Source organism: Zingiber officinale, chromosome 5B, assembly GCF_018446385.1.
Source record: "Zingiber officinale cultivar Zhangliang chromosome 5B, Zo_v1.1, whole genome shotgun sequence".
In the NCBI taxonomy this organism is placed as follows: domain Eukaryota; kingdom Viridiplantae; phylum Streptophyta; class Magnoliopsida; order Zingiberales; family Zingiberaceae; genus Zingiber; species Zingiber officinale.
This window is the reverse complement of record NC_055995.1, coordinates 96,035,986-96,050,756: the sequence shown is the minus strand read 5'-3', so window position 1 is coordinate 96,050,756 and position 14,771 is coordinate 96,035,986. Positions and strand designations below refer to the sequence as shown.

The 14,771-nt window shown below is 35.0% G+C and overlaps 1 protein-coding gene across 3 annotated transcripts; it reads left to right on the top strand.

Moving 5' to 3' along the window:
* The first annotated feature begins 6,108 nt into the window (after positions 1-6,108).
* On the top strand, positions 6,109-14,050 carry LOC121985082 (transcriptional corepressor LEUNIG-like). Of its 3 annotated transcripts, none has more exons than XM_042538352.1 (18): positions 6,109-6,360; positions 6,799-6,896; positions 6,980-7,089; positions 7,734-8,099; positions 8,198-8,283; positions 8,552-8,639; positions 8,707-8,782; positions 9,068-9,117; positions 9,376-9,693; positions 9,773-9,958; positions 10,209-10,451; positions 10,569-10,683; positions 10,856-10,965; positions 11,058-11,207; positions 12,848-13,003; positions 13,090-13,206; positions 13,381-13,587; positions 13,760-14,050. In XM_042538352.1, the coding sequence occupies exons 1-18, from the start codon at positions 6,329-6,331 to the stop codon at positions 13,901-13,903; spliced, it is 2,652 nt and encodes an 883-aa protein (XP_042394286.1). In that variant the 5' UTR covers positions 6,109-6,328; the 3' UTR covers positions 13,904-14,050. The 3 variants fall into 3 exon arrangements, with proteins under 3 accessions (XP_042394286.1, XP_042394287.1, XP_042394285.1); XM_042538353.1 differs by having other exon boundaries at positions 9,065-9,117; positions 9,376-9,627; XM_042538351.1 differs by having other exon boundaries at positions 9,065-9,117.
* Positions 14,051-14,771: the final 721 nt, after the last annotated feature.

Below are 14,771 nucleotides of genomic sequence, written 5' to 3'. Positions count from 1 at the left end.
GGGTCTTGGAGTAGAAGTCGTCAAAAGCTTCAAACCATGTCAAACCGACCGAGTCATGTTTTCGTGTTTTCTGTTTGTGTGTTTAAATCTTCTGCTGCATATACTTTGATTTCAAAATTAAAAAAAAAGTTTTTAAAAGCCACATGATTCACCCCCTCTCACATGCATCTCGATCCAACACCTCTGAACTAGTTAACCTAGTTCAAAAATTGCTAAAGAAGCAAAGAAAAAGGAAGGTCCTAAAAGCAACGTGGTTTGAGTCGTCAAAAGACTCAGAAGAAGAAGAACAAGCTCAAGCGAGCTTCCTTGCTCTACCAATACAAGCTCACATTGCTGAGACTGAATCAGAGATTGAGTTCGAGACTGAATCCAAAGTCGAGTTTGAGTCAAGCCACGGATCTATATCCATTTCCGAAGAGTCAAACAACATTGTAAGTTCTCCTCCAGTAGATAAGTTGTATAGTTTAATAAATTGTTTGATGCACAAGCTAGCCAAGTCTAATGCCCAGATCAAGTCACTACAAAAGGAGGTAAAAGCTCTTAAAGAGGAGACTAACCTAAGTTCTTTGACTGAACCAGTTTAAAGTGGAAGTTTAACTCAAGTCCAACAACTTGAGGAAGATAATTCCGCTCTAAAAATTCAAATCAAGGAACTTAAAGATTCATTAGAATAGTCCGTTTTAGGTTCCAAAATTCTCAATATGATTCTTAAAAAATAAAGGATGATATACAATCGATCCGAACTTGGATATAATGTTAAAACAAGATTTAAATCTTACTTGTCAATTATAAATCAAAACGTTAGAAACAAAGTCCAAGCATGAGTCCCTAAATCAAACTTGATTAATCAAGTTGGCCCAAATCAATATTGGATGCCCAAGGATCAAATTCATTATCTAGATAGACCGTATCAAGGCTATGATACAGGGAAGTCAATAGAAAAACTATTTTTGTTATTAAATAAACTTGTATGTTTGTTTGATTTACCACTTTATTTACTTATTTTTATGATTAACTTTAGAACGGTTAGATAAAGACTTAGGCTTGTTTGGCACTTGCTCAACCTAGTACCAGGATGAGGCGAGATGATAGTACGTTAGAAAAACTTAGTCTGTGAGTCAAGTAGGATAAGACATACCCTATATGGTCTACTTAGCTTAGTAGAATTAATCGAAGTTACCTCGCCACATCTTTAACTAGTTAAACCAAGGTCTTTTAATATGAAAATTAAATATACAATTTCTTAAAAGGCTTTGTCTAGAAGTAATCGTTATTCGAATACCTAAGAAGGCCCGTGTGTCTCGCTACAACTTGAAATTTACTTTTTGAAATGTGTATTTAATTGACCAATGATTAAACCTGAATCTAACTTAAATGTTAATTAGTTCAAAGATTTCAAATTAAATTAATAGAAATAAAATTAATAACCATCTCATAAAACCTATAAGGCTGTTCGAAAACTTAGAAAATATGAGATAGATTTAAGTCAAATTAAAATTAACTTAATTATTTCAACTTAAATTAAAATCACTCAAGTTAATTTAACTTAAAATTTAAATATAATTAATCTAAACTAATTAATCAATCTAAATAAATAAATTAAATAAACTTAATCTATTAATTGAATTAAAACCTCTTAATCAAACTCAAACTCAAATTAATTAATCAAACTCAAATTAGTTCAACATAATTATTTATTAATCTAGTTAATTCAAGCCAATTAATTAATCTAATTAGTTCATCTAATTAACCTAATTAATTTAATTATAACTCAGTTAATTACTATTTAATTAATTAAGTAATCTAATTAATTAACCCTAAAACTAATTAATCAACTTAATTAATCAAAACACAATTAATTAATTTAAATTTAGTTCATTAATTCAATTAAACTTAATTAACAGAAAATCAAATTAATCAATTAAATTAAAACCAATTAATAACATAGTTTAATTCAAATTTTTTTAACGTATTTAATTCAATTAACTTACATTTAATTAATAACTTAAAAACAAACCCAACTTAAATATTTAATATATAGCCTAATAATTAATTGAATCTAATTAACACTATTAATCTAACTTAATTAATTTAATTAATTAATCAATTAAAATTAATTCAATCTAATTAATCTTATTTAATTATACCTTAATTGATCAAATTCATTTTGTTAATCTAGCGTAATCAAATTAAAACCAATTTAATCAATTAAATTTAAACTTATTAATTGAACTAATCAACTTAATTTCAAACGTAATTAAAACTTTTAATTCTTAATAAATTAATTGAGCTTAATTAAAATTTAATTTGATCTTACAAAGTTTTAACTTAATTAATTTTTTTAACAGTTACTTAATCTACTTAATCAATTTAATTCAATCTAATTAATTGAATATAATTAATTAATCCAAAAAGGTTAATCAAGATAAATTGAATAACTCTAATTTAATTAACTCAAGATTAATTAAGCCAACTCTATAAATGACTTCCAAAAGGAGTTAAAACTAAGTAGATCTAATAATACTCAATTATAATTAATAATTTGTCAAGTTTTTATAAAATATCTGAATAATATAGTAAGTTGTGAAAATTAAGGAAATTGAGAAATGACAAATTTAGACTTGAATAAATTATACATAAAAAGGATAATGTAAAACAAAAATGATATGCATACTTGGACTAAGAATCAATCTTTAATACTTAGAAATTTTAGGGGGCGTTTGGTTTGTATTTTCCACGCTATTTTTTGTTTTCATTTTCTGAGAAAATGGAAAACGCGTTTGGTTTGTGTTTTCCACGTTCATTTTTAAGAAAATGAGAGAGCGTTTTCTAAGAAAACGAAAAACGCGGAAAAGTCATTTTCTAAAAAATGAAAAACACTCATTTTTCAGAAAATGAAAATGAAAATGGACAAACCAAACACATCCTTACTTATCTATTCTAGTAAATAAATCACATACTTAATTTCTAGCAAACTGAATATCTTTATTTTCCTTAGCAAAAACTTCTTTATTTGCTTTGAAAATTACCTTAGTAAATTACAAAAGTAATTTTTTTAAAAAAATATTGAAAATATTAAATTTTAGTGAGTAATTTATAAATCCTTAAATCCTTACTTTAAAATTTTTAAAGTTTTTTAATACTTGGAACTTACTTTTTAAGAGTTTTCTTTTGTGTTAAATTTCTTTTAAGTGTTATGTTTTTATTTAACTTTCAATATTGTCATAAATAAAAAGGAAAAAATTATTGGTACTAGAAGTACCATTTAATTGAATATGATTTTTGATAATGACAAAATGTTTAAAGATAAGATGTGTTGTGATCTAATAAGCTTACCTGAATGTACGTACAAGACTTAGTTGAGACTAGGCAACGAAGTCCTAGTCAAGGGATTGGACACGAAGTCTTGGTTGAGAGGATTAAGCAAGAATCCCTAGTCAAGAGATTAGACATGAAGTCTTTATCAAGGGACTGAGCATGAAGTCCTGATCAAGGGATTTAACACTTAGCATATCAAGACATCGAGTGGAAGTCCTGGGGTCATGAACACTAGGCGGAAGTCTAGGAGGGTTGAGGATCAGACGTCTAGCGGAAGTTCCAGAGGTCAAGGTCAGATGTTAAGCAAAAAATCAAATGGATGTTTGACAAAAGGTAACTCTCTTGAGATGAGTAGGTGAAGACGTGTTTTTCCATTGAGGGAACAGTAAGCATCGACCTAAGATTTCACGAAAAATTTGAAAGTCAAAATCAGACAATCCTGAAACTATCAAATTAATTAATAAATATTATTTTATATTGTATTAACTCTGTTTTACAAGATATCTTTGATATTTGGACTAACATACCAAAGATGAGGCAACCATGCTCACAGTCAGCATTGCACGACCGCGGCTCATGTAGGGCGGCATCGTGCGACTTAATGAGGCGGCCGTGCAGGCAACACCGTAGGGCATCGTGCAAGATGGCGTTGCATGGAGCTGCTCGTGCGATGGCAACATTGTGTAGCTTCTATTTTTTATTTACCTCATTCTTTCTATGGATTCTCTTCTCTTTTGTTTTCTTTCCTTTCTTTTCTTTGCCTTCGCTTTGAAGGGTTTTTTCCCCTAGGAGATTCCTTTCCTATCTTAGTCCATACATTTTTTGTTTTGCACATTGCATATGAAATTTATGTAGAAAGCTCCAGATAAGAAAACTCATCCTTTTTATTTCGAGACTTGTTAATTAACAAACATATATATTAAGCATTGCACTTAACAAACCAATTGCACAACCCTCTCTCCTTCCGCCCTATGGTGGCCAGCAGGGTTTGGTTTAGGAGGACCATGAGGCCGTAGCAACTTGAGTGTAGGAGGCGCGACAACATGAGGAGAATGAGGGTGGCGACGACGAGAATGAAGACGCTCAGGGAATTGTCGTGCACGAAGGGCTTCGGTCGCTTCCGCCGAGTGTCCAGTCGATCTTCTCCGACACCTCCCTTAGTCGTTTTCCCCCTACATTATTTTTGTTTCTTCATAATTTTTTCTTCCTTTTCTTCTTCCTTCCACGTGCTTTCTACGGGATACATTTCTCCCCCCTTCGTTCTCTTTTCTATACTCTTCATTCAATGAAAGATGCATTTTCCGTAGGAATTCCTTCCCATCCTCGATCAACATCTCGAGGGAAATGGAACATGAAATATCAATTAAAATCACTTCAAATCATGAATGAAGAATAAATTTTGACAATCAATTTAAACAACTAGATATCTGAATTATTAAATAATAATAAATTTAGACCGTCAAGATTATGGTACTGGGTACAAATTATTTATAATGTTAGATCGTAAATTTGGGCCATATAAATGATGGAAATCCATTGAAATGTTTTTTTTTAAAATATATTTTTATTTTTATTTTTAAAAAAGGAAAAAAAAATTATTCCACATAATCCATCAAATCTCAATATTTAGATAAATCCAAGATAAGACCAAATATTCCCATTAAAGGACTGGCCTTCCTTTAGCCACTGAACTATGATATCATTCATCGTGCCGTGTCGCTGTCTCGTACTAATTGTGATTGAAATAATAAGAACTATATTCATTCTCATTTCCCCCCTTTATTTTATTCCCCCTTCCGTAATCCATCCAACTTCTCCAACGACATTTACCATATTCTTCAGAGATTTTTTTTTTTCACTTTATTCTCCATAGTTACGCAATTTCCAGAATGCCCCTTAGGTTATATATTAAGCACGAAAAATCAAAGAAAAAGTCAATTGAAATAGTATTTTTTTTAAAAAAAAATACTATACATTCTTATTTTTATGCCTAAATTTTGCTCTTTGTTAATTGACCTGAAGTTTATGGAAAAAAAAATTCTAAATAATTTACAAAATCAACAAATAAATTAAGGATAAATTTATTTGGTGGATAGAATTTTAAATCAGATAATATACTATAAAATTAGTCAGATGATAAGATCTGACTATCTAGTATATATAAAATAAATTATAAAAAGAGCATGCTAGATAAAATGATTTGAACTATTAATGATAAGGATGATTCTCATATAGTTAGGATTTAAATCTCATATTGGACATTTTCAATTGCCTATAGAATTTGAACTATTAATGACATTGGGTGCCATGCTAAAAGTTATCTGCACATCTCGGGTTTATCTGACGATCAATTTGTGGGACCACTGGTTGGACCGGACCCATATACCTAGATGAACCCTCCCCCAAAAACTTAAAGAACACGATAAACGGATAAAGCAATACAAGTGCAAAAATGTCTATATACTGGTCCCAAATCTAGAAAAAACAAAAAATCAGGAGGTAAATTGAAATATTCCTAAATTTATATATATTAATTCTCACGTACTAGGGAAGTTATTGACCACATAAAAAAAAGGTTAACAATTAAATATTAATACAAAATGCTTCTTCTCTATCGGATTTTACTATTTTAGCCGCCTTGAACTTTTATTTAGTTGAATATAAAATATTACATAAGAAATATTTTTTTATTCAAATAATAAATTTATTAAAAAACGAATATTGTGATAATAAAGTGCGTTAATATAATAATAAATTAGAGCAATATATTATTTCTATTTCCTTTGATTTTTAAACACTCTCCACGTTGCGTTGTGCGGCTTCTATTTATATCTCTTTTCTTCGGCGAGAGTTTTCCGGTGTCTCTAGGGTTTGGCCGGAAGCAGGAAGTGCCAGGGATTTGTTAACATGATGGTTCTCGTCGGAGGCGGAGGTTGAGCTCGTAGGGGATTCTCGCAGTTGGGGAAGATTTTGAGGATCCAGAGGGACTGACTTGGTGACTCTTGGAATCATGTCGCACACCAACTGGGAAGCCGACAAGATGTGAGCTTTCTGTAGTTTGGCTGTATTTCTGGGGGATTTGATTGATTTTATGGGTGTTTGGAGGTGCTCCTGCTCGTGCACTTGCCTTTGAGCTATTAATTGCTAGGGTTTGTGAGCAGCTTGATGTATTTCGGTTATTCTTTGGGAAATGAAGTGTTTCCTCTTTATCTGTTTGAAAGGTGTCCGTTTGGTCTTACGGTTTGTTTAGTTACTTTTTGTTCCCGAAGTTTGGATTTTAGATCGCTTCCTTTCGATGGCAGCTTGAGTAACTGGCTTTCTCCTGCGTTCGTTTTCTTTTGAGCTTGTTTTTGGTTGCGAGTCGTTTAGTTTGTAGTTCTTGTTCTACGCGTGCATTTGCATAGCCTTTTTCTCAGTTACGAGTGTGAAAAATGGTATCTTTTCTGATATTGGAGTTGTTCACTGTGCTGTTGAGACCAGGCTGGATGTGTACATTTATGATTATTTGGTGAAGAGGAACTTGCAGGCAACTGCCAAGGCTTTTCAAGCTGAAGCCAAGGTGTCATCTGATCCAGTGGGTATGTTGCAAATAGTTCTATAGCGTGTTTGCCTAGGATTTCAAGCTTATTCTAGAAATTGGATTCTTTGTCCTTTGTCTCAGCTATTGATGCTCCTGGTGGGTTTCTGTTTGAGTGGTGGTCTGTGTTTTGGGATATATTTATCGCTAGGACAAATGAAAAGCACTCAGATGCTGCTGCCTCATATATAGAGGTAAGATTCTCTATTTCTACTGCAAAACATTCTTCTTCTGAAGTTAGCTCTCTGTTCATACCAATGCCTTTCTATCTTTAGTTATAAGTTGGGAGTATGCTTGAAGTATGTAATGACAATGCATTATGATTTTTTCTTTATGAAAGAGCCTTAGGGTTGAGACCAATGCTCTGCAAACAAATTTTTGATGGTATATGTTCTTCACTAGCAGAAGAACTTTGGTTCCTTGATTTTATCTGAACAAACGAGAAAGGTTCATGTGGTCGTTATCAGTGTCTGGAACTTGGCTTGCATATTGATACTTGGGACTGAACTATTTATTAGCATATTCTAACATTGAGATGGGCCCATGGTTGCTGTTGCTCTTCATTCAGAAGATCCAGTCACTTTTTTCCATGACATTGTAGCAGGGCAGCAGCAACAAAAGCTAATGCATTTCAGTGCAACAGGAACAAAAGTAAAAGGTCATTTTGCAATGAGTTTACATACCTAATTTGCAGCGACAAAGTGATTGAGAAAGATCTTACAGTTTACATATCACTGGAACTTGACAAATTGACATATGACTATATTTGTTTATGTAAGTTTCTAATCCTGGGATAAGTTTTTTTTTGTCTAAACACTCATGTTGAATTTTATGCTAGACTCAACTTATAAAAGCAAGAGAACAGCAACAGCAGCAACCATCTCAGCAGCAGCAGCAACAACAGCAGCAACAGCAGCAGCAGCAACAACAGCAACAACAGCAACAACAACATATTCAAATTCAGCAACTGTTGTTACAGAGGCAGGCACAGCAGCAGCAGCAGCAACAACAACAACAACAACAACACCAACCACAACGTAGAGAGGGAGCTCAGCTATTAAATGGGAATGCTGGTGGGCTTGTTAGTACAGATTCTTTGATGCGGCAGAATCCTGGAACTGCTAATGCATTGGCAACAAAAATGTATGAAGAACGGTTAAAGTTGCCCCTGCAACGAGATTCCTTGGACGAAGCTACAGTTAAAGTACTACTATTGACATACCACTGTTTTACCCTAAGAGATATAACTAGCCTGTCTTCTATAGTATTTGATTTAATTGATCACTCATCTTCTATGTTCAGAGGTTTGGTGATAATGTGGGCCAGGTCATGGATCCTAACCATGCATCCATACTGAAGTCGGCTGCAGCTTCAGCTCAACCTTCAGGGTATGCTTGCTTGACATGGCTGAATGTTCTTGTGCTCAGTTAGCTCTAGAATTTTGTGACAGTTCAATAATGTGCATATCATTTGAAATATGAACTTAAAATAGAATCCAAGGCCTGTATATATTGACATGGTTATACATATATTGTTTTTCAACTCTTTCTGTTTAGCATGTTTCCTGAACATAACTGTAAGTTATTATGGATATTCTTCAATCATAATGTGTTCTCAATCAAAATTGACATCATTGATCCAATGCATTAAATACAGGCATGTTTTGCATGGGTCAGCTGGTGGTCTATCAGGGCCTCTTCAGCAGGTTCAGACCAGGAATCAGCAAGTTCCTGGGTCATCACAGGTATGTGTTACTGAAATGTTGCTGTTCTAGCTATCTATTGTTTGTTCTATAATTGTATCATTTACAGGAAATAAAGAGTGAGATTATTCCAATTTTGAATCCGAGAGTTGCTGGTCCTGATGCTTCATTAATTGGAGTGCCAGGTAGCATCGGTTAGAAGTTTGAGTTTGCAAGAATTTTACTACTTGTTTCCTTTATGCCTCCTGGCTGACTTTTGTTTGTATATCCTTTATTTGTGCTGTTCTTATGCATGATGCTACTGACCTAAGGAGAAATCATTCTTTTACTTTTCTTATGGAGGGGCAGGCTTAGTGGGAGAAGCCACTTTTCTTTTTTATTTAGTTTTTTACCTAATGGTACTTGCATTTGAGTAGACTCACTAACCTTGTGTTCAGCAGACTCACCAACTCTTTGTGTTTTGTTAGCAGGACCCAATCAGGTTGGTAACAATCTGACTCTTAAAGGCTGGCCACTGACAGTAAGTATTACCTTTTGGAATAGCTGAATAGGAAGATCCTAATTATTGTTGCTTTTATATGTTTTTTTTTGTGTGTGAAAAAGGTTCTTTAATTTGAGAGGTATTTGCAGTTACATTCATTTGGTAGTTCAATATGCTGAACCTTTTATGAATATGAATTTCTTTCATTCTTTCAGTCTCTGTAGGAAATTTTGATTTGGGCTTGGGAAGTATTATTGAAGCAAAATATCTTATTGTGCTTATTTCTTTATCTTATAGGGTCTTGATCAACTTCGTTCAGGACTTTTACAACAGCAGAAGTCATTTGTGCAGTCATCACCTCAATCACTTCAGCAACTGCAATTTCTAAGTCCACATCAACAGCAGTTGCTTCTCCAGGCACAGCAAAATATGAACTCACCAACGGCTGCAGATATTGATAACAGAAGGCTAAGAATGCTTCTGAACAGCAGGAACATGGTTCCAGGGAAGGATGGCCAGTCAAATGTTCTTAATGATGTCATACCCAATGTAGGTTCTCCCATGCAATCTCCAAGTCCGCTAATGCCTCGTACTGATTCTGATTTATTGATGAAGGTTCACAGCTTTTTCTTTTATTCTATGGTTTTATGCCACATTGCACATCTTGCTCAAAAGTTTTCTGTGCTTGTAATAGAAAATAGCTCAGTTGCAACCTCAACAACAACAAAGCAGCAGTCAGCAACAGCAACAGCAGCTTCAACAGCATGTCCTTTCAAGCCAACAATCTCAAAATTCTAATCATCTCCTTCAAGAGAAACTTGCAGCAGCTAGTATGACTGTTGATGGAAGCATGTCAAATTCCTTTAGAGGGGCTGATCAGGTATTATTTCACCTTATCTTGGTATTGAAGTGAATTTTTGCCTTTGTCGCACTGTCATCATGGTTAAGCTGTGCTTATTCCAATTATTTGGAGTCGTTTACACAATTCTTATCTCTGCATTGAGCTCTATGCAACACTACTGAGTGTTTTTTTTCTTTTCCCTCATAGTAAATCAGCAAAAGGTAAAACAAAAACATCTGGTTTCCTATTTTTCCCGCAAATCTTGACAACTATTGTTAATGAATTGTAGACATCAAACAATCAAAATGGCCGGAAACGAAAGCAGGCTGTTTCATCCTCTGGACCTGCAAATAGCTCTGGAACAGCAAATACCACTGGGCCTTCTCCAAGCTCTGCACCCTCAACACCATCGACTCATACACCAGGAGATGTAATGTCAATTGCACAGTTGCAACATAATGGTGGCTCATCTAAGCCTCTGATGATGTTTGGTGATGGGAATGGTCCTCTGACATCTCCTACCAACCAATTGGTAATTATATAGGATTGCTTGTCATTTATTAACTGATGCTATGCCATGAATCTGAAATTTTGTATTTCATAATTGGCACTTTTTCATGAAAGGAGGATAATGACGTTTTACTTGCAGGCTGACATGGATCGCTTTGTGGAAGATGCATCTTTGGATGATAACGTAGAGTCCTTTCTATCTCATGATGATATGGACCCAAGAGATGTTGGTCGCTCTATGGATTCTGCAAAAGGTTTTACTTTTTTTCCAGCCTTTGCTTGTTCATTATTTCCCATTCAAAACATTTGAAGAATTACCTATCTTTTTTTTTGCTTAACCCTTTTTCCTGTTTCTAACATTGATTGCCTTCAAAGCCGAACTTCTTGGTTGTATTGCACTATTTGATGTCAGTAATTGCTTTTTAGGTTTCCCATTTACTGAGATTGTAGCGGCTAGAGCAAGTTCAAATAAAGTTGTTTGTTGCCACTTCTCATCAGATGGGAAACTCCTTGCAACTGGAGGACATGATAAAAAGGTTAATTGTAATATAATGGCTCGCCAATTAATTGTCACTGATAATCCAATACTTCCCACTTCTCTAAACCTTGATATGATTTTGTTGTGCAGGCAGTTTTGTGGCATGCTGACTCTTTGAAGCTCAAATCTTCACTGGAGGAGCACTCCTTGCTGATTACTGATGTTCGGTTTAGTTCGAGCTTGCCTCGTCTAGCTACATCCTCATTTGACAAGACTGTGAGAGTGTGGGATGCTGATAATGTTAGTATTTAGTGATCAACTTTCATTCTTAAAAACTTCTAATCATTTTGGGCTCATTTATAGCTAGTTATCTTTTTCAATGTTTGCTTGCATCCATCTTATTTAGTATGTATCTTTATCTCATCACATGCAGGAGAGTGTTTAGATGTTTATCTGGGAAGATACAAAGATGTGGTACCTAACAATGTTTGAGTTACGTACAAATCAATAATACCTTATAGTTGGACTTGGAACACTCATTTGGTCCATGTTTATTTGTCTAAAAAATTTACTTCTAGATTTCAATTACATGTGCCACAATCTTCGAATTGATGATCTCCAGAAGATTGTGTATTGAGTTGAAAGAATCAGACTATTTCCACCACTTTGTCCTAATAATTAATTAGGAAGAGATGATGCGCACATAGGTTACCCTATGGAGTTGTTCCAACAACCTTAGCCAAGGCATGCTTTGCTCAGATATTTGCATGCTTTGGCAAATGGGTAAACTTTGGTTGAAGCAATATTATTTTGCACTCTGCTGACCAGTACATCTGGTTCAGTTAAGAATGACCATTATGATCATATGCCAAGGCCATCAATGTGCTAACATTTAGATGTTTGAATTTATTTTGGATAGCCAAATTGAAGTCGTATTTATGCAAAGAAAAAAAAGCAAAGGGTTTTCTTCGGGATAAGGCTGAACAAGTGAAATGTCTTACTCATGATTTGCAAGTGCAGACCGACATTTTTGCCTGATATTCTATCGCTAATGGTATATTTTTGGCATACATGATTGGGTAATTAGCTAGCTCATAGGGTGAGACTGTCTTGAGTCAGTTAATCTAAACCATCATCCTCAGCGTTATGGAATAATTCTGCTGTTGTTAGGGGGATTTTGCGAGATGTGTTATCTTTCAGTTGTCATAATCTAATAATCTTTCCGTAAAGAACTGTAAACAAGTATTTCAATATCAAGTGTGGGCATGTGTTTACATGGGTATTGTTTTTTCCTTATAATGAAAAAAAACCTCCAGCTCTTTTTTAGTGTCTTTAGTCGAATTTTATGTATGATCTGTGGATTTTGCTGCTTATATTTTTGAAAGAAAGAGGATTTGTTCATCAAGAACAAGCAATAGTTGAACAGCTAGGTCAACTTCATATCAGTAGTCTCTCTTGCTCTGTAGTTGTACAAATTAGATATTATAGCCAGCAAGTGCAGTTGTTCTTCCTATTAAGCAGAGTGATGTCCATTAAATTGTTTATCCCGACAATTCATGGCTTTTATATTTTAATCATCCTTGAGAAGATCTCAAGGAATTGTTCTCAAAAGCTCATTTGTCTAGTAGCCCAACATCAGTTAATGGAGGAAATTATCCACAATCAAATGTCGTTTTCCATTAGAGGATAAGTCTTCATGTATCACTTAAATATATCAACAATATCAGGGACCTTGTTCCTCATCCCCTGAATGATCGTATTAATGTATTATTTTTTAGGAGCAAATTTGCTAATTGTTGCATTATCAATATTTATGTGAATGCACTACATTGATTTCACTAATCAGGAACTTGAGGACTACAATCAAATTGATCTGTTACTTCTCCATTCATGATTGGTCATTAAACATTGGAATTTGCTATATGATTTCTGATGCACAGCCAGGCTATTCACTTCGAACTTTCACTGGTCATTCTGCATCTGTCATGTCTTTGGACTTTCACCCAAGTAAAGAGGATCTTATCTGTTCTTGTGATAGTGATGGTGAAATGCGTTTCTGGAGTATAAACAATGGTAACTGTGCCAGAGTTTTCAAGGTACACAAAACATTGCTATGAATTTGCTGATCCTAAAAGTATACCCTTCTAATTTTCAACGAATTTATTCTTCTCCTTGCATTCAGGGTGGAACTACTCAAATGAGGTTTCAACCCCGTCAGGGTAGGTATCTAGCCGTTGCTGCAGAGAGCACCATCTGTGTACTAGATGTTGAAACACAAGGTCGCAGGCAGACGCTGCAGGTCGGTTGCTTTTATCTGAAATCTTAAGCATTCACTAAATGTGCATAAGAGCATTTTGACTAACATCAGGAATTAATATTTAGTTCTTCATGTCATGTTGTTTCTCCTTTATGTTTAGCTATTTTTCTAAAGTTGAACAGTTAATATGGCTTATCAACATGCGTTCAACTTCAGGGTCATACAAAACATGTTGATTCCATCTGCTGGAACTCTTCTGGTGATCTTCTTGCTTCTGTTAGCGAGGACTCTGTCAGAGTTTGGTCTTTTGGTTTGGGAAGCGAAGGAGAATGTGTGCATGAGTTGAGTTGCAATGGCAGCAAGTTCCATTCATGTGTTTTTCACCCTAACTATCCTAAGGTGCTCATAATTGGTTGCTACCAGGCAAGTTGGCTGCGTCGAACTCGCTTTTGTATACCGAGAATTATAGTAAAAATCATCGAAGCTTCGTTTCTTAACTTGCACCCCTAATAGTTGTATGGACTTTGTGGTGTTTTTGTTTCCCTTTTTTCTCTCCACTAATTCGTACTGATTGAAGTTGCTCTTCTCATTGCAGTCTCTAGAATTTTGGGACATGGAGAAGAACAAGACCATGACTCGTACTGCTCATGAAGGTCTGATTGCAGCTTTGGCGGCTTCAAATGTGACCGGAGTAATTGCATCAGCCAGTCACGATAAATTTGTAAAGCTTTGGAAGTAGCCAAACGGTACGATGATGCGGTCGGTCACTCGAAACACCACACAGAATAGGAAAAACTTCCATTGTAATTTGTATTGACAAGAGACCTGTTCTTGAATCATCTAACTTGGACAGTTATATTTTGAAGTTAAATAGGCCCTGCACTAACCATGTGTTATGTTTTGGCGATCGGTTGCTACTTGTTTTTCTACTGTATAACGCCGAAAAGAAGTCGGTTAGCGTGAAAGAAATGGGGGACAAATCCATTACTTGCAGATGCACATTTTCAAGAATTATGCAGTTCATCTTGGTGGGTGGGTGTCAAATGAGACGTTGGTGATCTGAAGATGTGTGCATGCTGTCCTGAGATATCTGTGTCCGTCTCCCTTTGCCGATCGGACAAGTAAGATTATATTTCAAGGGTGCTCTGCACATCACGAGGATGCTATGACCGTCCGAACTAATGCCAATTGCGTTCGATTGTAAAGTATTGCCTTGGTTAACATCTTTGTCTTAGACAGTTGGCACGGTCAAAGGATGCAATGGGGTGCCATCTTCATCCTTTTCACTCTGGAACATTGAATGCGATTGCAAAGTATCGGCCGTAGAATTATAGCTTCTATGTTACCCTTTATCCAAACCCCGTTAAAGTTTATTGCCCACTCAAGGATGAAAACAGAAATTTCGGTTAAATGAAACAACAAAACAATAAAGAATAGTGTCATCGATCGATCTTCATGGAGGTCAACAATTGCTCAAGATCCAGCTCCTTCAAGATCATATAATTGCTTTATGATCTCCTCCTTTTTGGCTTTCAATGCATCAATCTTGGCATCGAGCTTTTCCACCTTCATCCTAAGCTTGACCGGATCGTTCGTCTTCTCCTTTT

Coding starts and splice junctions, on each gene's coding strand:
- LOC121985082 (XM_042538351.1), top strand. CDS start 6,329: ATGTCGCACACCAACTGGGAAGCCGACAAGAT. Junction 9,118..9,375: donor TTAAAGGCTGGCCACTGACA/GTAAGTATTACC, acceptor TTTATCTTATAG/GGTCTTGATCAACTTCGTTC. Junction 9,694..9,772: donor ATTCTGATTTATTGATGAAG/GTTCACAGCTTT, acceptor TGCTTGTAATAG/AAAATAGCTCAGTTGCAACC.